The 23030-nt window shown below is 41.6% G+C and overlaps 1 protein-coding gene across 1 annotated transcript; it reads left to right on the top strand.

Moving 5' to 3' along the window:
* Positions 1-480: 480 nt before the first annotated feature.
* Positions 481-1908, top strand: LDOC1 (LDOC1 regulator of NFKB signaling). Its single transcript, XM_024555275.4, has one exon. The coding sequence runs from the start codon at positions 661-663 to the stop codon at positions 1096-1098; it is 438 nt and encodes a 145-aa protein (XP_024411043.1). The 5' UTR covers positions 481-660; the 3' UTR covers positions 1099-1908.
* Positions 1909-23030: the final 21122 nt, after the last annotated feature.

Raw genomic sequence — 23030 nt, 5'->3', positions numbered from 1 at the left:
TTACTCTGAAACAATGTGTGTCTACGGCTGTTGCGGCCAGCAGTGCTAATAGCTCCCTGGGTGAGATTTAAATAAGCAAGAAAATGTGTTAACAAACAGCACACAACCGGAATGTGGTGGCCACTTGCCCACCAAGGAGCACTGCATTGTGTGAGTCGGCTGGGTGGAAGGGTAGTTAATCCTTTAAACTGGGGAAGGTTGGCCCTCTCTCTGAGAGATGGGTCTTAGCGCTCGCTGAGTCCTGGCAAATGGCCGTCCCCTATCCAGGGCTCGGGCGCAGTCCCCAGCTTCCTTATTCGCCGCGCCTAAGAACACCTGGTCTGGAAACCTGGAGCCCAGGGTCACGCCCTGACCACGCCCTCCTCGGTCAAACCTTCGCAGCACGACCCGCCCAGTCTGGCCCCGCCCCACGCTGCGCCGGAGTCTCCTTAGGATTCGCTCCCTCCCGGTCTCCGCCCACCCGTCCCGGGGACGCGCCGGTGCGCCGTCCTAAAAAGCGGCTTTGTGGGCTGAACTCTTCATAGCTGCTCGGACCTCTGTGTGTGAGGTTTTCTTCTCCTGCCATCGGCGCCTCCGGGGACACGCACGTCCTGCGTGGCCTCTGTGCGCACATTAGCCGAACCTAGCAGAACGGAGCCCGACCTTTCCAAGCTGTTCGCCATGGTGGACGAGCTGGTGCTGCTGCTGCACGCTCTCCTGGTGCGGCACCGCGCTCTGAGCATCGAGAACAGCCAGCTCATGGAACAGCTGCGCCTGCTGGTGTGCGAGAGGGCCACCCTGCTGCGCCAGGTACGTCCGCCGAGCTGCCCGGTGCCTTTCCCCGAGACGTTTAACGGCGAGAGCTCCCGTCTCCCCGAGTTTATCGTGCAGACCACGTCTTACATGCTTGTCAACGAGAACCGGTTCTGCAACGACGCCATGAAAGTGGCATTCCTAATCAGCCTGCTCACCGGGGAAGCTGAGGAGTGGGTGGTGCCCTACATCGAGATGGATAGCCCCATCCTGAGTGATTACCGGGCCTTCCTCGAAGAGCTGAAACAGTGCTTTGGCTGGGATGACGAAGAAGAAGACGAAGAGGAGGAAGAATATGGTTACTAGGCCGGGAGACCCTCGGGCCTAGGGGGGTGGGCCCTGCACGCGGCCACCCGAGCCCCCATCCTGCTCCGCCCCTCCCACAGCTCTGTGCTTCTCCTAGCCCCCCGGCCTTCTTTCCTGCCTCTGCCCTCCGATTCTTTACCTTCATTTCACGTAGTGCTTGTCTTTGTTCCAAGAATTGTGCTCCAGTTACCTGCTGCTGGGGCCAGGAGTTATCTCTGAAGCTCGCTGCCATCCAGTCTGACCAGCCCCAGGACGCACCCCTGCTACTCTGGACTGTGTCTTGAGCCCCAGCTGGTCAGACAGTGCGCAGCCCTGCCAACTGCCAGGCCTACATCTGCCCAGAGACTTGCGCTGCCTCTACACCACCGTCCACTACATTCCAGCAACGGACCACCACCGCCTTCGGAGATGGGGACCAACCTAGAAGATTCCCGCGTTGGCTGCACCTCCTTGGACATTGATATGGACATCTCACCAACCCCTGAAGGGGCCAGTCTTTCAACCTGGTTAGTTTCATACCTATTCCCAGAGTCCCCCCTCCCCCACCACATAGCTGCAGGGGCCTAGCGCTCCTGGCAGCCAAATTGTCGACATTCTTTTCTACTGTGCACCAGTTTTACATAGTTGTCATTTTTTGTTTAACAATTGCAGAAGTCCCACAGATGTGTGCATTTGGACAAAACTACTAAAAACAAAGTAAACAAAAACAGGCATTCAGCCCAGCTTCTCAATACTATCTGGAAAACGCACTTGAGTTCTTTTCAATAAATACCAAGCACTATGGAAAAAAAAAAAAAAAGAAAGGAGTGTCTTTTAATGGTTAAGTGCTAGCCCTGGCCTCTACCACTCTCACCTGACTTCCATTATTCTCATTGAGATCAGGGAAGCTAGTTGAATCCCAGTATTCCCCAGTGGCATCTCTAGGCTGCAGAGGAAAGGTACCACAGGGCTGTATAGGGATTCTGGTGCTCTCCTCACCAAGGCATTTCTTAAAGCTTTGGCGAAGGGAGTGTCTTCTGGGGCCTCCAGGGTGGCATAGGTAAAGGGTGTCTGAGTGGGTAGCACACCGTCCTAAACTGGGACACTTGAGAGTGAACGGGGGCACCATTATTAATTATACTAGGACAAAAGACATAAATCTGGACACATACACTGTTCCTCCTTTCCTGAGCCTTTGAGTTCCTTCCTGAACATTGCCAGGGAAATTCTGCCCCTTAATCCTTGTTGCCTGTGGGTGCTGTTGATGTCAGGGTTTCATTAACAGTGGAACACATTATTTTAATGCCCCTTTCAGGTGCACGAGCTAACCTTAAGTTCTGGATCCTGGGTAAGTGCACCCGTAATAAATAGAGCCAGACCTTAATGTTTCTTGCTCCTTGTGCCGACACCATTAAAACGCTCACCCATACATGTGCCCCAGGTTCCTGCCTATGGAAATTAGCAAGATGTCCGGGGGTCTCCTGAACTTGACTTTGCACTGCTGAGCTCCGCCGAGATCTTCTTGTGGGCTTGTGGGGGGCTCAGAGACATTGCAGACTCCAAGTCCGGTGGGTGGGTGTTGAGAATCAGCACACCTTTGCAAGGTCAATATCCTAGGTTAAGTTCTGGAAATAGAGAAGCTTGGTTGAGGGATTGTGGCGGGGGTGCCTCTGCCAGCCAGGAAATTTCAGGAGGATTTGAAGTGCTCAGAGTTCTCATTCTCACGTCTATCTGTCCATATGTTTTACTGTGCCTGGAGCCAGCCCTATGTTAGGACCTCTAAATGAGTTGAGAGAAGCCATTTCCTTATTGTTTAAGACCTTTCGAGGCTGGATATCCTTTTATTTTTACTGGTAAACCTCCTCATACTGACATACTCCTCATTACACTGGCCACCACCTCACAGGTGCGGAGTTGATGAGATCACACCCCTGAGGTATTTAGAACTGTCCCTGCTACATGGTGAGCGCTCAGTAAACAGGCCTGGGAACTGAAGTTTCACTTGGAAGAAGGTCTCTTGCTATGAGCTTGGCTTTAGTTGCTACCAACCGGGGCAGAGCAGGCTCAGGGAGAGTGAAAATGACAGCGTGGCAACACCTCGTTTACTCTGTGGGATCTGATAGGAAGTCACAGAGAAAGCCAGTCTACTAGGTGAACAGGCAAAGTCCAGGGTGGTGGTCATTTCTCGGGCCTAGGAAACTTGTTTCTGGAAGGTGGGGATGGGTGGATATTAGCAAAGGAGGTTGAGGCCCAAGTTGAGGGTTCATGTGGGAAAGTGGGCAACAGATGAACACTAGGTAAAGGGCCCAACGACACCAAAAATCAGTCATTCAAAATTATCAGTGGCCCAGGTGGAGTGCAAGGAGTTAGAGATACGGTAGTAAGTAAATGAAAGATGCTTTTGTCCTCATAGTGATTGTAGTTCCTTGTTTTTGTGGTGCCTTGCACCAGAACTGGGAAGGTATTTAGCTACAGGCAAGGTTCAGAAAGAGAATCCAGATTCTAGACTGTGATTACATGTGGGAGTGACATTTCCCGAGACAGAAGTTGAAGATCAGTACATGAGATTTATTCCTCACCATCACACCAAGTGAGCACATTCTCTGTAGGGGAAGGAAGGGTTCTCTGGTGAGTGACGATATCATACCTAAGGCAGCATCTTAGTAGCATCCATGAGAGCTAGGCCAAGGAACTTCTGAGGTCTGAAAGGTACATGAGCTTGCTCTGAGTTGAGTGTGTGTGTGTGTGTGTGTGTGTGTGAGAGAGAGAGAGAGAGAGAGAGAGAGAGAGAGTGTGTCGTCCTTCACATATCATGGAAAAGCAGGTTGTGTGGTGAACTGCAGAGAACCATAGTATGAGAATCTGGCCACCTTGGGGGGTGGATTCTGCAGTAAAAGCACAGATATTGGCAAAGGCTGAACCACTCAGGAAGTAATTCACGAAAGTGCCAGAAGGCAGAGTAAAAGAGAATGGAGAAGTAAATAACCATGTCTAAATTTAAAAGCACCACTCAGATGGAAACTATTAAGAGTGGATGAAAATGTTGAAATAACAAATACGAACTACAGACTCCTGAATTCTCATCTTGGGCACACTGGACTTGAAATGGTCACTGAAATTATGCTATTAATGACATGACATTAATCACAATAAAGATCATAATCATTTAATCATATTAAATCTACCAATGTGTCTTTGGGTTTCCTTAGTCATTTGAATAGGTCAGGTCTACCACCCATTAATTATATGTTCCTGTGTTTTGCAAGATGATATATAAACATAGAGGTACATTTTGCACATTGTGTTCAGTTATTTTCTGCTATTACAACATAATGAAAACCTCAGCAATTAGAAAGTAGGCAGTGTAGAGGGACACTTCTTGTTGAAATTAGTAGAAGAGTTGTATTTTAATTATTTAAAAAATATTTTATTGCTTGTGCTATTTCTAGTTGTCCCAGTTTTTCCAAAATAGCTATCATTGACAAACCAACAAACAAGTGCTTGATATTTATTTTTTAATAAATGAACCTTAAACATTTTCTAGGTTCTCAAAGCAATTTAAACAAAGATAATAAAGGCTTATCGATACAAGGTCCTGAGAATGTTTTCCTCAAAGGATGGTTAGGGTGGGACAAATTGTATGAAGCATATTTATTATTTGCTAAAGTACTGTTAAAAGTATCTGGTAGTTTGCATCACAGAGCATTATTCCCTAGAGTCTTATGCTCACTTAGTTCTACAGGTAGATACAGTGAACTGTCTGGGGTCCTTCCACAGTGCCGGTAACCACCTACTTCTCTTAATGAAAATCTGGTCACCTCCCCCTTGCATTTTTATCTTCTTGTCTGAAATGCCTCTGTTAGGATTTTTTCCATTCATCTTCAAATGTTACATTGTGCAGAGACATATTTTTAAACAATGCAATTAGCCTGGTGTAGGTAATAACTTGCTTGAAGTAGTAATTACTAGCAGCGTAGCAAGATTGGTTAGCGGAGCAGAAGGCCTCCCCTGGATGAGTTGGCAGAATAGTGACGAAGCGCTGCAAAGTGGGTTTCAGAATAGCATCGTTTATGCATCTCCCTTTCTCCCTTCAGGGCCTGCCATCTGATATAATCAATAAGAAATTTATTTTTTTTTTATCATAGTGTCTGCAGGGTTTGCATTCCTCCTCCTCCTCTCTCCCTAAATGACAAATAATTTAATCAGAAAATCGCAATAATATATTTCTTTCGTTTTAGCCAAAGGCGCTGTACAGTCCGTTTAACTGAATTTCCACTCAGTTCAGAGTTATCTAGTCAACTCAAGATTAAAAAACAAAAACAAAAAAACTGTTACAGGCCCGGTTATATGCCTCACTTTAAATCTTTAGTTTTAAAACAAATACTACCGGTAAAGGAAATCAAAGGAAATGATATTCCAATGGTAACTGAAGTAAGTGTGATAATTTTTATTTACCTGTTCTGTAGACACAGATAATTGCACAGCAGTACAGGACTTTTGCAACTGCTCATTGGATGTACACGGTGAAGTTTGGAACATACACACAAGTAGAGAGAATGCTACAATGAGCCTGCATAGACCCATCCCTGGAATCAAAATTTACTGACTTTTTTTGGCCTAATTTATCCCTGTTCTTTCTTATAATTGTTATGGAGTATTTTAAATCAACTCCAGATGTATCCATTTACTTCAGTAATTCATTACCAGATAAGTTCCTTTACCAGGTAAGGCTTTAAAAACAATCCATGATTATCATCATCACACAAACTAAAATTAACAATGACTCCTTAATATTTAATACTCAATTTTATCTAAGTATCCCAGTGTCTTAAAATGTTTTTTTTTTTAAAAAAAAAAAAGATTTATTTTGAGAGAGCGGAAGGAAAGAGGAAAGAGAGGGAAACAACGTGTGGTTGCCTCTCGCACGCCCCCTACTGGGAACCTGGCCCACAAAACTGGCAACCCTTTGGTTCGCAGGTCAGCACTCAATCCACTGAGCCATACCAGCTGGGGCAAAAATGTCTTTTGAATTATTTGTTTGAATTATGTTTCAAAAAATGTCAACACATTTGGTTTACGTATCTCTTACCCATATTTTAATTGGTAACAGTTCCCCTCCACCCTTGATTTGCCCTGCGGTTTATTTGTGGAGCAAAGCAGGTCCTTGGTCCTGTGGAATTTTCTATTTCCTAAATCTGCTTTATTCTTTTCATATCCTTGCCCAATTTCCTCTTGGGTTGCTGATGTTTCCTTTTCAATTTTTCAGAAGTGCTTTATTTATTAGGGATACGTAACAAATTAAATATTCATGTCCAGTTTGTCATTTGCCTTTTCACTTTATGATATTTTAGACTGTTGTGAAAATGTTTAATATAATTCTATTTTCCCACTACTTCCTCCTACTTCTGTGCTCTCCAACTTATTTGCTTGCATTCTTTTAGTGTTTATACCCTTAAACTGTATATATACCTCTATTATTTTTTTCAGAAACGAATGATTTATTTTGACTCACCCATGAAAGACGAAGAACTCAACATACACAGTAATACTTCCCCCTGTCAGCTTTGTAAGTTACATTGTTTCTGCCTTGTCAGTGTTTGTAACATTTACATGTTTTCCTGTGAGCATAATCCCCACGTGTTTTAATCTTAATATAGCAGATAAGTGAATGAAATCATTACTATCTTGTTCAGTTTTCTTTTAATTCCTTTTTGTTAGCTAGTTCCTCTACCCCTTTGTTAAAAAAAGAATACTCCTGGAAACGATATGATCTCAGTTTTTGAAGGATAGTTCATGGGTCACATTTTCTCCTCTTTCATTGTGCCATTATCTTTTAGTGTTGAATGTTACTTTGTTTCCTTTTAAGATTTTATTTATTTATTTTTAGACACAGGGGAGGGGAGGGGAGGGAGAAAGGGAGGAAGAGAAACATCCATGTGTGGTTGCCTCTCGCCTGCCCCCCTATTGGGGACCTGGCCCACAACCCATGCATGTGCCCTGACTAGGAATTGAACTGGTGACCCTTTGGCCAGCACTCAATCCTCTGAGCCACACCAGCCAGGGCTGGAATGTTATTTTGTAGAAGTCTGAGGCCATCCTAATATTTTTCACTCATAATTGATTTGACATTTTTATTGAGTTTCTGGATATTTAAAAAAAATTAAATAGGATATACCTACGTGTTATTCATTCTTTGTCATTTTTTTTTTTTGGTGGAACCTGGTGTGACCATTTATGCAAAGCTTTCATAATTATTTGTTTAAATATGTGTAATATGTATTTATGTTGATTGTTCTTTACTTGCCTTCTAGACTAAATTTCCTCCAACTTTTAAATGTTTTCTTCATTTCTAATTTATTCTGCTCACTTTTATCAATCCTGTTCTCTATATCCTTTACAGTGGTTTCAGGAGTATTTGTCATTCTTTGTGCTGCTTCCAGTTTGGCTGTATTTCGGTGATAGTGTTATTTGTTTTCCTTTCACTTCTTCACCCAGTGCTGCCAGCTCATCTTTCAGCTTCTGTTCGCTCCTGCATATTCTTGAATCACATATTTCTGATTTCTTCTCTTGCTGTATAGATAGGATTCCTTTGTGTTTTTAAGTTGACAGTAATATAATATGTTATGATATGATACGATGGTGATATGTCACAACTGTCTCCTGGCAGTACTTTGCTAGAGAGTGTTATTTGCCATTTTCTCCCTGTTCCTTCACTCCCGTGGGAGTGTTCCTAGGAACCATTCAGCATCTCGTCTACTTCCTAGTAAAGTTACTCTTCCTCAGGAAGGGCAGCTCTAAGTCAGCCTTCTTTGTCTCTTTCAGTCCAGTCCCAACACCATTTCTCTGGCAGAAATAATTCAGTGTTGGTGGCTTGCACATTGCACACTTCCCACAGACCTGGCTCCTGCCCCCAATCTGATATCATTTCACAGGTCATTTCAACGTATCACTCTCATGCTTTCATTGTACCTGAATGTACCTAGAGGATATCTATTATTTTCAGAGTCAGCATTCTGTATTTTCTGTTCTCGCCCCTGCTACTCAGTAGTTATATTGTCTAAACCACTTGAAATAGTCTATGTCAGGGTGTCAAATTCATTTTCACCGGGGCCACATCGATCTCGCGGTTGCCTTCAAGGGGCCGGAGTCATTTCAGGACTGTATACATGTAACTGCTCCTTAACTGTTAAGGAGTTGAAATTACACTTGGCCCTCTGAAGGGAACCACAAGGCTGATGTGGTCCCCAGTGAAAATTCATTTGACACCCCTGGTCTATGTTCCTAGAACTTGTCAGGCTAACTTTTGAGAGGGATTAAATAAGACTCAGATTCTGGGGGGTGGGAGAAACTGAAAGGTAAATGACAAAATATTAATGACTTAGATAGAATACTCTCTCTCTCTCTCTCCTCCCCCCCCTTCTCTCTCTCATGTTTCAAAAATAAGGTCAATTTTACTACCAATTTTTGGAACAACTTTTTATCCCCCTGTGTAGCAAGGAGCAAAATGGAAGGGTTTTTAATCATAAGAAGAGCTGCAAATTTTGGAAATCAGAGCAATGTATGTATATGGAGAAAAAAAGAAACCTCTTATTCATTGGAATAAAAAGTGAGGAGAGTGAAATGGACCTTAGAGGAGATGGACAAACTGTATGGAGAGATTCGTTTGCTAGGAGTTGAGAATGGATTGGTCGGGTTGTTCTTTGCACAAAGTTTGAGTTCAGTGGGAATGTGTTGGTGACCAGAAGGACTTTGATTCCTGTGGTGGCTTTGCCAGAGACACACTTTGCCAACCCCACACTGCTACTTGACTTCTCCAGTTATAAAATTCCACACCTATCTCATGGGAATAATTATATCTCAGGACTAATATAAGAAAAAACTGCTTAGTACCTTATATGGTAGCCAATGACCGTTAACTTCACTGTTCTCCTCAATAGATATTATTCAGTAAAACAGGCACGGAAGATCGACTGTCACGGTAGGCTTGTGTGTTCTGGTAGAAAGACACTGGTTTGGGGGTTTGCAGTGTCAGGAGAAAAGGTGTGGGACACATTAAAACTAACACAGTCATGCCAGAGGGAAACTCACAGGAGTGCATATTAAGAATTAATTAACATGGGAACAGCATTTGACACTTGAAAAGTCATTTTCATACAGATTCACACCAACTCAGTGAAGAGGTATTTTTATTTACATTTTAAAAATTGGGATATTAAGATTCAGAGAACCTCAAGGACTTGTTTGTGATAGAAAATGTTAGAATCTGGGATAGGAATTCCCACCCCAAGTCCAGTGCTCTATTTACAATATGATGGTGCCTTTGAAAGGAGTGGATCCAAAAACTATGGTATATTTACACAATGGAATTCTATGCAGCAGAGAGAAAGAAGGAGCTTATACCCTTTGCGACAGCATGGATGCAACTGGAGAGCATTATGCTAAGTGAAATAAGCCAGGTGGTGAGGGACAAATACCACATGATCTCACCTTTAACTGGAACATAATCAACAGAAGAAAAAAGCAAACAAAATATAACTAGAGACATTGAAGTTAAGAACAATCTAACAATAGCCAGTGGGGAGTGGGGAGGGGACAGTGGGGAGAGGGGATTACAGGAACTACTATAAAGGACACGAGGACAGAATCAAGGGGGAGGGTGGAGGTGGGGAAGGGAGGTGGGTTTGGCTGGGGTGGGGTGGAGGGATGGGGAGAAAAGGCAGACAACTGTAATTGAATAAAAATAAAGATTTAAAAAAAAAAAAGAAAGGAATGCCTTGTTCCAATTGCTTATCTCCTATGAACTTCTGCTTTGTTTGTAACCCGAAGTGTTTTCATTAGTGAGCCACTCTCCAAGCCTTTCTCTCATTGAACCACATAGAACAGTGGGAACTTTCCCCTACAACTCGGAACTTCTGTAATTTCATCCGCATTTCGCACAAGCACCACAGTACTTGCAAGGAACAGTTTGATATATAAGAAAAATGCCGCCATTCCTCTCTTTTTTCTTTAACAGCAAAGACGAAACCAAAACAAAAATAACCTAAATGTCCTTTAAAGGAGATAGACTTAGATAAATTGGGGTAAATATAATATTTCCTTTGTATTTGTCAGGAGGAGTTCTGATAGGAATTGTTAAGTATAAAAATAATTCGCCATATAGGTAGGGTTTGATGACATTTAGAAATTTAAAAAACCTATATGTGTACTTATATGTGTGTGTATATTATATACATTCACGTACAAAAGAAAGAACAAAAAGATAAAGGCCACACTTTAACAGTTCTCGCTGTAGAGAGGGGAGTAGTATGAAAGCAGACTTTTCGCTCTTCTACTCCCTAGTGCTCAGCTGTATTACAATGGATACTCATGTAATTTAAAAGAAATAGGATTAACACTTACTCTGGAAAAGTTATGGTGAAATGAAAAAAAAAAATCATTAGTACCGTGATACAATAGTTATGTTTTGAAAACAAAGGAACCATAACCTTATTCCCAACATGTTATAAAACAAAGATAATTCATTTTATACATTGTCATAGTACTTTCATTCTACTAAGCAATGAATACAGTTCAGTTTTATCAATGGAAACGACCTACACTCAAACATTTCCTTCAGTGGTAATTCTGGCCCATGCAGTTAGATGACAGGAGGTACATTCCCTTACTGCCTCTCCAAACCCTCATTGCTTGCCAGGTTTATTTCAATGAATTCCTTGATGACCTTTCTTCCTTTCCTTCGTATCTGTTCTCATTGCTGTTAAGTGTTGTGTGTTTGAAACCTAAATCTTATTTACCACTTTTTAAAAAGATTTTATTTATTTATTTGTTTTTAGAGAGAGGGGAAGGGAAAGAGAAAGACAGGGAGGGAAACATCAATGTGTGGTTGCTTCTCACGCACCCCCATGCTGGGGACCTCGTTTGCAACCTAGGCTTCTGCCCTGACTGGGAATCGAACCAGCGACCCTTTGGTTCACAGGCCGGCACTCAGTCCACTGATGCACACCAGCCAGGGGTTATTTGCCACTTTTTTATTCAAAATCCTTCAGTGACCCCCACATCTTCAGAAAGTATTTCAATTCCTTAACACTTATGTCCAGATTATTCTTTTTAAAACTGTATTTTTATTGAGTTATAATTAATACACTATAATATTGACCCTTTTGTGTGTACAATTTAGTATTTTTAGGATATTCATGATGTTGTGCAACCATCTCCACTATGTAATTCCAGAACAGCTGCATCGTCTCAAAAAGAGACTGTATACAATAGCAGTCACTCCACTTTGCCCCATTCCCCTTCTCTGTCCCCATACCTGGAAACCACTAATTTCTGTCTTTAGGCATCATCAATTCTGGACATTTTCTACAAATAGAGTCATATGATATATACTGTTTTGTGATTGACTTCTTTTTTATTATTTTGACAGCCACCATTTTAAAGTTTATTTTTATTTTTCTTTTTAATCATTTTTAATTAATGTTTGAATACAGTTGTCTCCATTTTCCCACTACCACTTTCCCTCGCCCCACCCACCCCCACCTCCCATCCTCAATCCTACCCCCCTTTGGCTTTGTCCATGGGCTCTTTATAAATGTCCATTGATGACCCTTTCCCATCTTTCCCCTGTTATTTCCCTCCCTCTTCCCTCTGGTTACTGTCAGTTCTTAATTTCAATGTCTCTGGTTATATTTTGCTTGCTTGTTCATTTTGTTGATTAGGTTCCAGTTATAGGTGAGATCATACGATATTGATCTTTCACCGTCTGGCTTATTTCACTTGGCACGATGCTCTCCAATTCCATCCATGCTGTCGCAAAGGGTAGGAGCTCCTTGTTTCTTTCTGCTGCATAGAGTTCCATTGTGTAAATATACCATAGTTTTTGATCCACTCATTGACTGATGGGCACCTAGGTTGCTTCCAGCACTTGGCTATTGTAAGTAGTGCTGCTGTGAACAGTGGAGTACATAGGTCCTTTTGAATCGGTGACTCAGGATTCTTGTAGTGCTAGTCCTATTGCTTTTCTTTCTCAGAGTATGTGCATGTTTATGTTTCCATATGAATTTCAGAATTCGCATGCCTAGCTTTATAACAGATAACTCATTATATTTGGTGAGAGAACAGTAAGTTACTATATTAAATTGGGAGACATCATTATGAAATTGAATTATCCTGTCCAAGTACGAGGAATGCTTTTTCAATTATTTTAATTTACTTTCAAGCCTTTCAGGGCTATTTTAATTTTTTTATTATGGGTTTTAAACCCTGTTTTCCTAAGTAGCTTCTAACCACTTTCTGTATATGTGTGTGCGTATGTGTATAAGCTGTATTTCTGTGAGCTAATTTTATGCCATGCTGAAAAATCTTTATTTAGTTTTTGTATTTATCTTCTTTGTTTTTCGAAATAGACTTATTTCATATGCAAAACTTCTTATTCAATTCTTATGGCTCTAATTGTTTTGTCTTGAAATTGTAGTGCAGGTAGTGGTAGCTCTTCCCTTATTCTTCTCCTTCCTGACGATGCTCCTAGCGTTTCCCTACACATTTAAACACATAAGCACATGCTTACACATTTGTGTATAGTGTGGGTGCATGATACTGTTTTACATCACGGTGTTAAATTTTGTGTAGCCTGTTTTGGTATCTATGAAGAAAATGCTATGTTTTTTCCTTTAGACTTACTAAAATAATGGATAAATTAATGTTCTCATACTCAACCATCCCTGCATTTCTGGAATAAATCCCATTTTTTATAATATCTCTTTAGTTTTTAATGTGTAACTGGAATCTGCTTGCTAATATCATTCAAAAATTTTCACTGTAGTTATGAGATTGGCCTGCAGTTTTCCTGTTTGTGTTTTTGTCAGGTTTATGTATCAATATTATACTGTTTTCATTAATAAAATGAAAGTTTTCCTTTTGCTAGGCTCTGGAAAAATTTAAGTAGCAGTGAGATTAAGTCATATCCAGTTTCAATTTAGAATCTATGTGAACAAGAGAATCACTGTAAGGCTAGTACATCAAAATTCTCCAGTGAACAATAGTATGTGCTATTTGAAAGTACTTTCTTTAATAAATAGTTTACTAGAAATTTAAAAAGTAATTATAGTTAATATTTGAATAGTTAATAGTTGAATGCAATGTTTAATAAACATATTATATAGTTTGATTTTCAATGTTATGAATACCTATTTTACGGATAAGAAAACTGAGGTTCAGAAAGACTAAGTGGCTTGCCCAAGCAGTTCACTATTAAGCAGCAGTAGAAGAACCCAAACCTAGGTCTACTGTTTCCATAGACTCTGTTCGTTCCGAACCGCTTTCCTGAAATACAGCTCACTGTCTTTGTCAGCAGTTGGCCAATCAGTGACTCTGTCAGTTCTCACTACACGCAGTGTCCTTGGTGATGGAAGGCAGCAGTATGTGCACGTCTGGATATTAATTCTCTTTCTCCCGTGCGCACATGTGTGCACACACATCCTTTGGGGAAATGATGGGACAGGATTGCCTTAAACCATCGATTCGTAAAACAGAAATGACCTCTTGGCATACACAGTTGTTATGATTTGGGGACCACGCTTTCATTCATAGTATATCCTCAGTTTACTCATCTGCCCAATGAAGTAAACAGATTGACTCTAAGTCACCAGCCATTCTGAAGACAGGTGTATTAAAGATAAACACCAAAGCAAATAAAAATTTCAAATATCTCTAAGAACAGATTTAATGTGCTGCCAGATGCTTTCTACAATGTGTTAAAATTCCAGAAACAAGCAGAGTGCATAATCTTTCGTACATTAACTTTATGACTTATATTAAAGTAACTAGGAATGTAAACGTAAACTAAGGTAATATGTTGCAATCAATAAACTCGATATAGCAAGCACACATTTTGGGGATATCAGCCATTTTCATGTTGCTGTGCATTTATCCTCAGATACATTTGTACAAAGCGTTTTAGCAAGTTAGCCTGACTGTCTTTATTTCAGTCTGGGCTGTCCAACCTTTTGGCATCTCTGGGCCACACTGGAACAAGAAGAGTTGTCTTGGGTCACATATTAAATATACAAACACTAATGAAAACGGATGAGCAAAAAAAGAAAGTTTTAAGTAAATTGATGATTTCGTGTGGGGCCGCATTCATAACCATCCCGGGCTGCGTGTGGCCTGTGGGCGGTGGGGTGGACAGCCCTGAAGGAGTGAGTGCCTTGCGTACTTGCTCAAATCCAGACACTTTTGCGTGGGTGCGTACAATCTGCTTCCACTTCCCCTACCCCTTCTCTCTGAATTAATTTTTCCCTTTCTCTTCTTCACTCTGCCGTCCAGCTTAACTGGCTTTCATTACTGTCAGGACTGCCAAATTTATTTTTTTCCTTCCACATCAGCATATTATTTCTCTTCCTGGAACAATTTCCCCCACTTTTTAATTTTTTTTTTTTTTTTATCAAACTGATGCCAATATTCTTCTGATCTTACCTTAAATGTAACTCCGCCACAGTAGCCTTCCCTGGTCAATCCACCAGTTCACCGTGTTAGGAACTGTCCATATGCTGTACTTTTCCCTTGGAACATTGGGTAAATGATCATTTCTGTAATATGTTTTAGTGTGTCCTATTAAAATGCAAGCTCCGTGAGGGCAGGGTCCTTGCTTGTCTCATTCTTCACTATATCCTCAGTACCTAAACAGTATCGAGCACCTACTAGGCAGTAGTAAGTATTCGTTGTACAGGGTGAGGCACAAGTAGGCTTACATTTGTGAGTATGTAATACAGAGTTTATTTTTCCATTATTATTTATTAATTGTATTATTTTACATATGAACAACCGTAAGCCTACTTTTTGCTCCACCCTATGTGGATGGGTGAATGGATACATTTCAACAAGCATTGCGAAGGAGGCCATCACGTGGGATAGTCAGAGTCTGGGGGGAAGCAGAACATTCAGGCATCGTTACCTGAACAAATATAACAATGAAGGAGACTGGCATGAGTATTTGTGGAGAAGATATGACAGCGCTCTTTTTGGGGTAGAGTTTCAGCACTTGATGAGCCCGTATCATTTCCTTATATAATTTACCAAGAAAAAAGTAGGAAGTGAGGACCTCTGGGAATGGCATCTTTCCGTGGTTTAGCAATGATGTGCACGGCTTTTGCTCTGTGTACATCGTCACTTTACTGTTAATGATAACATTCAACTTTTTTATGCTCTGCTGGAGATATGTATATTTGGAAAAAGTCATAATCATAGAAAACACTGGATTCGTGCTGCATGCCCCGCCCCAACTATGAAAATTAGGAAGTGCCACTGATTTAAGTTTGAGGTCAAAGGACACTTTTGGAGACAGAAAGATAATGGGTTTTTAAAAATGCCGACACAAGTCATGTGCATATGCATGCTGTAGTTGGCTGTTTTGAAGTAGTTGTTCTTGTATATTTTCTTATTTCCATGCCATTTTATTTTTTCTATACTCCCCCTTCCCTTGATTGATCAGTGAACCACGGAACAGTTAGTTTCCTTAAGTACACTCAGCCTGTACACTTTTAGGTCTCAACTTTGTAAGGTGCATTCAAAAGAATTCTGGATGCAATATTCTACTGTACATTGAGCTTGATAGATCTGCCTCCGGGATGGTAGCTACCCTCATACATACGAACGGGACAATGAAACTTGAGCAAATATTTTATTTAAATGTTCTCGTATGTTAAGCATTGCATGTTTAATACTTTTTGATATTTCCAAAATTTCTGCTGTTAAAATTGCACATGAAAAACACAAACATCATTAATAGTAATTTCTAAGTTGTCAACTGGAAATTGTGATAGAAATATTGTTTTGATATCTAGTATTTGCTCTATGGCTCTTGCTGGTCCGCTTGAAATGTTTACATTCTCAGTGAAGTCTTTTCCGGTCTCAGCGTTCTTCCCCTGAACACGTATATACACATATAAAACTCCATCTTGCCCTTTCTTCATACTCCTTTAACGCTTAAATTGGATTCTTCCAGAAAATCTGGGGGAAATGTTTTCATCAGTTGCGTGGCAGTCAACACATTTTTAGGAGTTAAGAGACAGAACAGGAAAGAGAGTATTTACTGAGCTTTACTTTGTCCTTTCTCTAATAATAATGAACACTCCAGGCCTGCCGTCCAAGAGCTAGAGTTTCATGGGCATGCAGTCCTGAAGCTAACACAATGCTGAAAAACTTCCTGTCTTTATGGGACTCATCCCAAGTGAATAATATTTCAATAAAAATATCCTTATATTAAGACATTGCTCCAGCTTTTTTCTTCTGTTGATTAGGTTCCAGTTAAAGGTGAGATCATATGGTATTTGTCCCTCACCGCCTGGCTTATTTCACTTAGCATAACGCTCTCCAGTTCCATCCATGTGCGTGCTGGATGGAACTGGAACATAATCAAGAGAAGAAAAAAGCAAACAAAATAAAACCAGAGACATTGAAGTTAAGAACAATCTAACAATAGCCGGGGGAGAGTGGGGAGGGGACAGTGAGGAGAGGGGATTACAGGAACTACTATAAAGGACACTTGGACGAAATCAAGGGGGAGGGTGGAAGTGGGGGAGGAAGGTCGGACTGGCTGGGGTGGGGTGGGAGGGATGGGGAGAAAAGGCATACAACTGTAATTGAATAACAATAAAAATTTTAAGAAAAGACATTGCTAGGTGGAATTTGAAAAATGCCTATGGAATGTAAATAACATCTTCAAAATCATTGAATGATAGGCCATTGTCAATTATGAGTTCTGTTCAATGCTTTAAAAATACCTGCAGATGCACTTGAAAAGGACAAACAATATTCTGAAACCCATTTGGTGTAATCTCTTGGGAAACTAAAACATCTAGCTATGCACTATGGGAAAGATTCTCTTAAAGTGATGTCTCTGGAAGCAGACATATAATGTAAGGCCTTGGTTTTGCTGCAAAATGCACTGACAGCTGCTGAAGTAGCTTTTAAACCTGGGATATGTGATTTACAATTACAGTTGTCCCAATTTTTCCCTCGTTGCTCTGCCCTGCCCGCCCACTCCCTGCTCCCTCTGTCAGTCCTCACTCCGTGGTCCATTACCAAGCGTTCTTTATTCATGTTCTTTCACTGCACTCTCCCCCTTCTTCCCACCATTATCCCTCGCCCCCCGCCCCTCTGGTCACTCTCAGTTTGTTTATTATTTCCATCCATGTCTCTGGTTCTATTTTGTTCATTTGTTTGTTTTGTTCATTAGGTTCCACTTAGGTGAGATCATATGGTATTTGTCTTTCGCCACCTGACCTATTTCACTTAGCATAATGCTCTCCAGGTCCATCCATGCTGTTGCAAAAGGAAGGAGCTGCTTCTTTCTTTCTGCTGCACAGTATTCCATTGTGTAAATGTACTGCAGGTTTTTGATCCACTCATTTACTGATGGGCACTTAGGTTGCTTCCAGCACTTGGCTATTGTGAATTGTACTGCTATGAACATTGGGGTGCACAGGTTCTTTTGGGTTGGTGTTTCAGGATTCTTAGGGTATAATCCCAGCAGTGGGATCACCTGGTCAAAAGGCAGTTTCATTTTTAGTTTTCTGAGGAAACTCTGTACTGTTTTCCACAGTGGCTACACCAGTCTGCATTCCCACCAACAGTGCACTAGGGTTCCCTTTTCTCCGCATCGTCACCAGCATTTGTTTGTTGATTTATTAGTGATGGCCATTCTGACCAGTGTGAGGCAGTATCTCATTGTGGTTTTAATTTACATCTCTCTGATGGCTAGTGATGCTGAGCATCCTTTCATATGTCTATGTGCCCTCTGTATGTCCTCCTTGGAGAGGTGTCTGTTCAGGTCTTGCATCTGAATGGGATATATGATTGATTCTTTTTTGCAAAAAGTAATCGTTTGAATAGAGGTCCAGTGTCAATGCTGTTAATGGACCAATGATGATACAGTTCACAGTAAGGATGAAGATGTTTATGGTCTTTTATCTGTGTATAGATAGTTGTGTATCTCAGGAGGCATATTGCAAGTCTTTGTAGATGCTGGAATTGAGCTAGATAAAGCCTGCTGGAAGTATCCAGGATCATCCTCAGATGAGCATTTAGAAACCCTGGGTTCATGCCTTTGTTAAGAAATGTTGGTAAAGGGCAATGTAAATGGAGGCAATTTGCAAGAAGGGGCATTGTGTGCTGGTTCTTTTGTGAATGTCTGTGTCTAGACATGGTTATCACTGACTTTCCCACTTCTCTTGTAATTATCGGTAACTGCAAGCCCATCGTCATCACCTCAGTGGCAAGCATCTCACTTGACCACTCACTCGCTACCTCTGGTATCCTGGAACCAAAAATTATTTTACTGCGCTGGGACCTCCAATACAGTGACTCTACTAATTTTTCTCTATTATCTCCCCTCCCCCTTGTACCTGCAAACATATCCTTCATTTCCTCCACATTGGGCTTAAAGTTAATGATCCATTATTACCTTCAGCTCTCTTGACTCTGTCTTGTTAATCATACTCTTTTGATAAAATCCCAAGCCTCATTAAAAGAAATGTGTTTGGAGAAACTCATATAATCACGTTAAGTAGTTTCACTTTAAAATCAAGATCACCATCCTCAAGTCAGTTCTTAATGCTGACTGGCTGCTGTGCTATATTTACCGATACCACGAACACTCTTAATGACTATTTCATGCCTTCTCCCCTCTTAAAACTCAAACATCCACTTCCTCTAGCTTGTTTCCGGTGTGAGAAAATAGCAATGATCAAAAGACATTTTTTTCAACTGATATTACAATATCTTCCCACCAACCAGCTTCTATGTCCATATACTCAGTCCTCTTTTCTATTACTGTAGACGAACTGTTTATACTCCCACCTAAAGCTGTAGCACTTAATCTCATCCACGCTTACCAAATTCAGGATATTCTTCTTGTAGTTCTCTTCTTCCTTTCCTGTGTCATGAAATTTCCCCCTGGATATTTTGCATAAACCTAACCTAATAATATTTCTTCCATCCTAATAAAACAAAATAGCTCTCTCAATTTTATTTCTGTCTCTGGTTCTACCCTATTCCTCTTTCCCTTTTACAGCAAGAGCCCTTAGAAGAGCAGTCTGCAGTTGACATCTTTGATTCTTCTCCAGCTTGTTCTTACCACTCCATGTACAATTGATTTTTATAAAAGTACTGCTAATTAAATGGAGTTCTTCCCAAATCCATATGTTGAAGTCCTAACCCTCATTACCTCAGAATGTGACCTTATTTGGAGATAGGGTTTTTATAGAGGTAATTAAATTAAAATGTGTTCACTGGGGTGGGCCCTAATCCAATAGGATCAGTGTCCTTATGAGAAGAGGAGACTGGAACACATATGAGGGGGGACCCCCAAAAAACAAAATTATCTTTTGGAGGAGGGGCCCCTTGTAGTACAAGCTTCCCCCAGTAGGTGAGTGTTCTAGGAACCCATCTGTATCAGTGTACCAACCAGTTGGTGTTGTTGTGAGAGGCTGCATTCGGTCTCAGTGAATTTGTTTTGAAGACTCTTCAGTGTGTTTGCCCATTTCATGATGTGTGATTTAGGAGCACGCCCGGCCACACTGTGGTGAGTGTTCAGCAGTTTTTGACCAAAAACAACATGACCCCCGTGCCTCACCCTCCCTATTCACCAGATCTTGCCCCAAGCAACTATTTTCATTTCCTCAGATGAAAAAAGTTCTCAAAGGGAAAGTTTCTGCTGATGAGGAAGAGGTGAAACTCAAAATGGCAGAAGCACTTAAAAGGAATAAAAATTGACAAATTAAAAAATTGTTTTAAGCAGTGGAAAGAAAGTCACCATAGGTGTATTGCATCAAATGGAGAGTACTTTGAAGGTGACTGAAGATTAAACATGTAAGAATAGATACACAGAAAGGAGGGAAAAGTGGTGGCTGGGTGCAGGGAAGCTGAGCCCACTTGCTCGTGCCCCCAGCCCAGATTTTCAACTCATCTGCCAACAAGTGATCTGAACAATCAATGCAATCTTAGCTGATGTGGGATTTTGAAGCCAAGGAGTGCAGAAGAGGCTTTGCAATGTCCAGGAAGAGGTTTTACAAGTTGAAAGGGAAATACTCTGTATGAAGTCCCTGAAGCACAGGAGAGAGCAGAGGAGAGAAAGTGCAGCTTGGTGGCCCCTGCCTCTCCTGGAGTGAGGGCCCCGGTACTGCACGGGGAACCCTTAACCCTAATCAGGAGAGCCTGGGGAGGATATATGGAGTATGGGAGACTCGGGCTGCACACACACAGTGAGCAGCATGTCCATGGCTGCAGCACCAACTGGGAGAGTCCAGGTGGGAATTTCTGGCTCCTATGACTCTCAGAGGCACCAGAAGGCTGTGGCCAGCCCTGACCAACAAAGACTGTTTGCCTTTTGGGGAAGTGAAGTGCGTGGAGAATCAGGCAGTGGCTTGGAGCTGCAGTGTGGGTGCCACACAGGGTCTGTTTTATAAGAGGGGAGTTGAGGTGTGGCTGAGCAGGGAACCCAAGCACCTGTGCAGCTGCCCTGCCAACAAACAGGCCAGATTCAGTTTGTGCCCACTGAACCCAGCTGGCCAGGATAAGTAGAAGGCTGTACCAGGAAGGGACTGCGAGGCCCCACTCAGCACATCTGGCAAGTGTCAGGGTGGTGGGGGGCAGAATGTGCACAATGGAAGGTTTGGGTCTGAGCCTCCCGCAAGAGCAGTGAGCTGGGAACTGGAAGGACTAGAGCTGAGCACCTGAGATTCCTTGCAGCCAGGTAGAGCCACCTAAACTACGGAATACAAGCTTTTGGGAAGCAGAATATGTGCCCATCCCCCACCTGTAGGATAGCGATCTCCCCAGTACAGGAAGGCCAGGCTCAAGAATCCCCTGAGGGTACATTCCTAAGCGGAAAGAACCAGAATCTCCAAAGGATTCCTTTGTGAACTTTTATCAGATGCTATGCTGGCTCCTCCTCAGGCCTTAAACCACCAAAAACAGCAGAGCAGAGAGAATAGAAAATTGGCACAGCAAGAAGTATTCAGGGCCCTTTCTAGCCTCAGCTCTCACACAGAGCTGCCATCAACACCAAGCAGGAAAAAGCTGACCATTTTACACTGATTGGCCCCCCACATGAAGCAGAGAGCTAATTCATCAGACACTATACATTAGCAGAAATAATCTGGGACAGACCAAGATATACGGTGCAGGGGCGGGGAACACACCCATCATCTTCCCTGAAGGCTGAACAGCGCCTCCTAGGGTGATGACCCAGGGATCCCACCCTCCTGATTGCACCAGAGGCTCCCTCTGCAGGCAGGTGGAGGTGGTACATGCAGCGCTGTGGGACATTAGATGAATCACCCCTGGGCCTTCTGTTGATAAAAAGCCAGTAGGGCAGAATAGTGAGGACTAGCCAAGCCTGAGGGAGGCAGACGCAGACTGTGGATTGCTTGTAGCTTTGAACAGGCTGCTTAAAGCTAGACGGGAGCGCCAGCTGACATCACCAGGGACAGATCCTGGAGAAGACAGTAGGCCACCAAACACTAGACGCTGTTCAGAATAATTCCACCTCAGTCCTTTTCATTATTTGTCCTAGTTTTTCTCCTGCACAGCTTTTTATATTGTTTCTTTGTCTTCAGTTTTGCTCCTATTATTTTACTATTTTTATTTATTTTATTTTTACATATATTTTTTATTTTTTTATTTTTATTTTAGTTTTAATTCTAATCTCATATTTTCTCTCCTCTTCTCTTACTCCATTTTCCCTTCATCTTTCTCTTTCTTATTTTTGTTTTAAATTTTATTTTTTCTCATTCTGTGCCTTGTTCCTATTCCTCACTCTTATCATTTCTCCTCCCTCCATCCTCTCAAAACCATCTTTCTTTCTATTAGTCACCTCACATTCTTTTTCCCTTTCTTATCCTTATAGTCATTCCATATTTATTAATATTTGCTCAATTGTCATTGATATTGGAATTTTGTTATTTCTTCAAGTCTATTCCTAGGTGTTCACTATATTTTTTATTTATATTTTTATTTTAAATCATATATTTTACTGTTTCCCTGCTCTATTCCATTTAGCCTTCCTCCTGCCCTGTCTTATTTGCATTTTAAATTATATCTTCTCCCTTTCTTAGCTGGGTTTCTAATGCTTATGCTTATTATTTCTTCGCTCTCTATCCTATCAAAATTAGTTTTCTCTCCTTTAGACATCTCACAATCTTTTTTTTTTCCTTTTCTTTCTTATAATGTTATTCTCTTTCCACCTTTACCGATCTTTGCTCCTTTGGCATTGATATCGCTGATGTGGCTGTTTTACTGCAGTTTGGTTCCCATTTTTTCACTATTTCTTTTTTTTCTCCAAACCTCATATCACACTATTCCCATCTTACTCCAGGTTGCACTATACCCTACCTATTTTACTTACGTGGCAAATTCCATTTTCTCCTTTGCTTTGCCTTCTTTCTATTCCCTACTCTTATTATTTGTCCTCCCCCTACCCTCTCAAAATCATTTTTCTTTCTGTTAGTCGCCTCATATTCTTCTTTCCTTTCATATACTATTTTTATTCTCTTTCCACCTTTGTAAATCTTAGCTCATTTGTTGATACCTCGGTAGTTGTTGGGGGCATTTTTTGCTGGTGTGGGTTTTGTTTGCTGGGTTGTTTTGTTCTGGCAGCTCCTGTGTTGTCTCGAAACAGCATACAAGACGAGGTGGGGGTTGTGACTCTCAGTCAGCCAGCCGGAGGTGAGAACCCACCAAGGAACAAGCTAAAAACAACCAAAATCCAATTCCAACAAGAGAGCCCACAAAAACTTCCTCTGCCTACCAGGATAAAAGCCTTACCATAAAGTCTTTACAATCTTGCTGCTGCCTACGTCCCTAACTTCTCCTCCGACTCTCCCCTTTACTCACTGTACTGACTACATTGGTCTCTTTGCTCTTACTTGAGTGCGCTAGACCTGCTCCTACAGGAT

Source organism: Desmodus rotundus, chromosome X (assembly GCF_022682495.2).
Source record: "Desmodus rotundus isolate HL8 chromosome X, HLdesRot8A.1, whole genome shotgun sequence".
NCBI classification, from domain to species: domain Eukaryota; kingdom Metazoa; phylum Chordata; class Mammalia; order Chiroptera; family Phyllostomidae; genus Desmodus; species Desmodus rotundus.
Note: the sequence above shows the minus strand (reverse complement) of the source record. Positions and strands in the feature narration are given on the sequence as shown.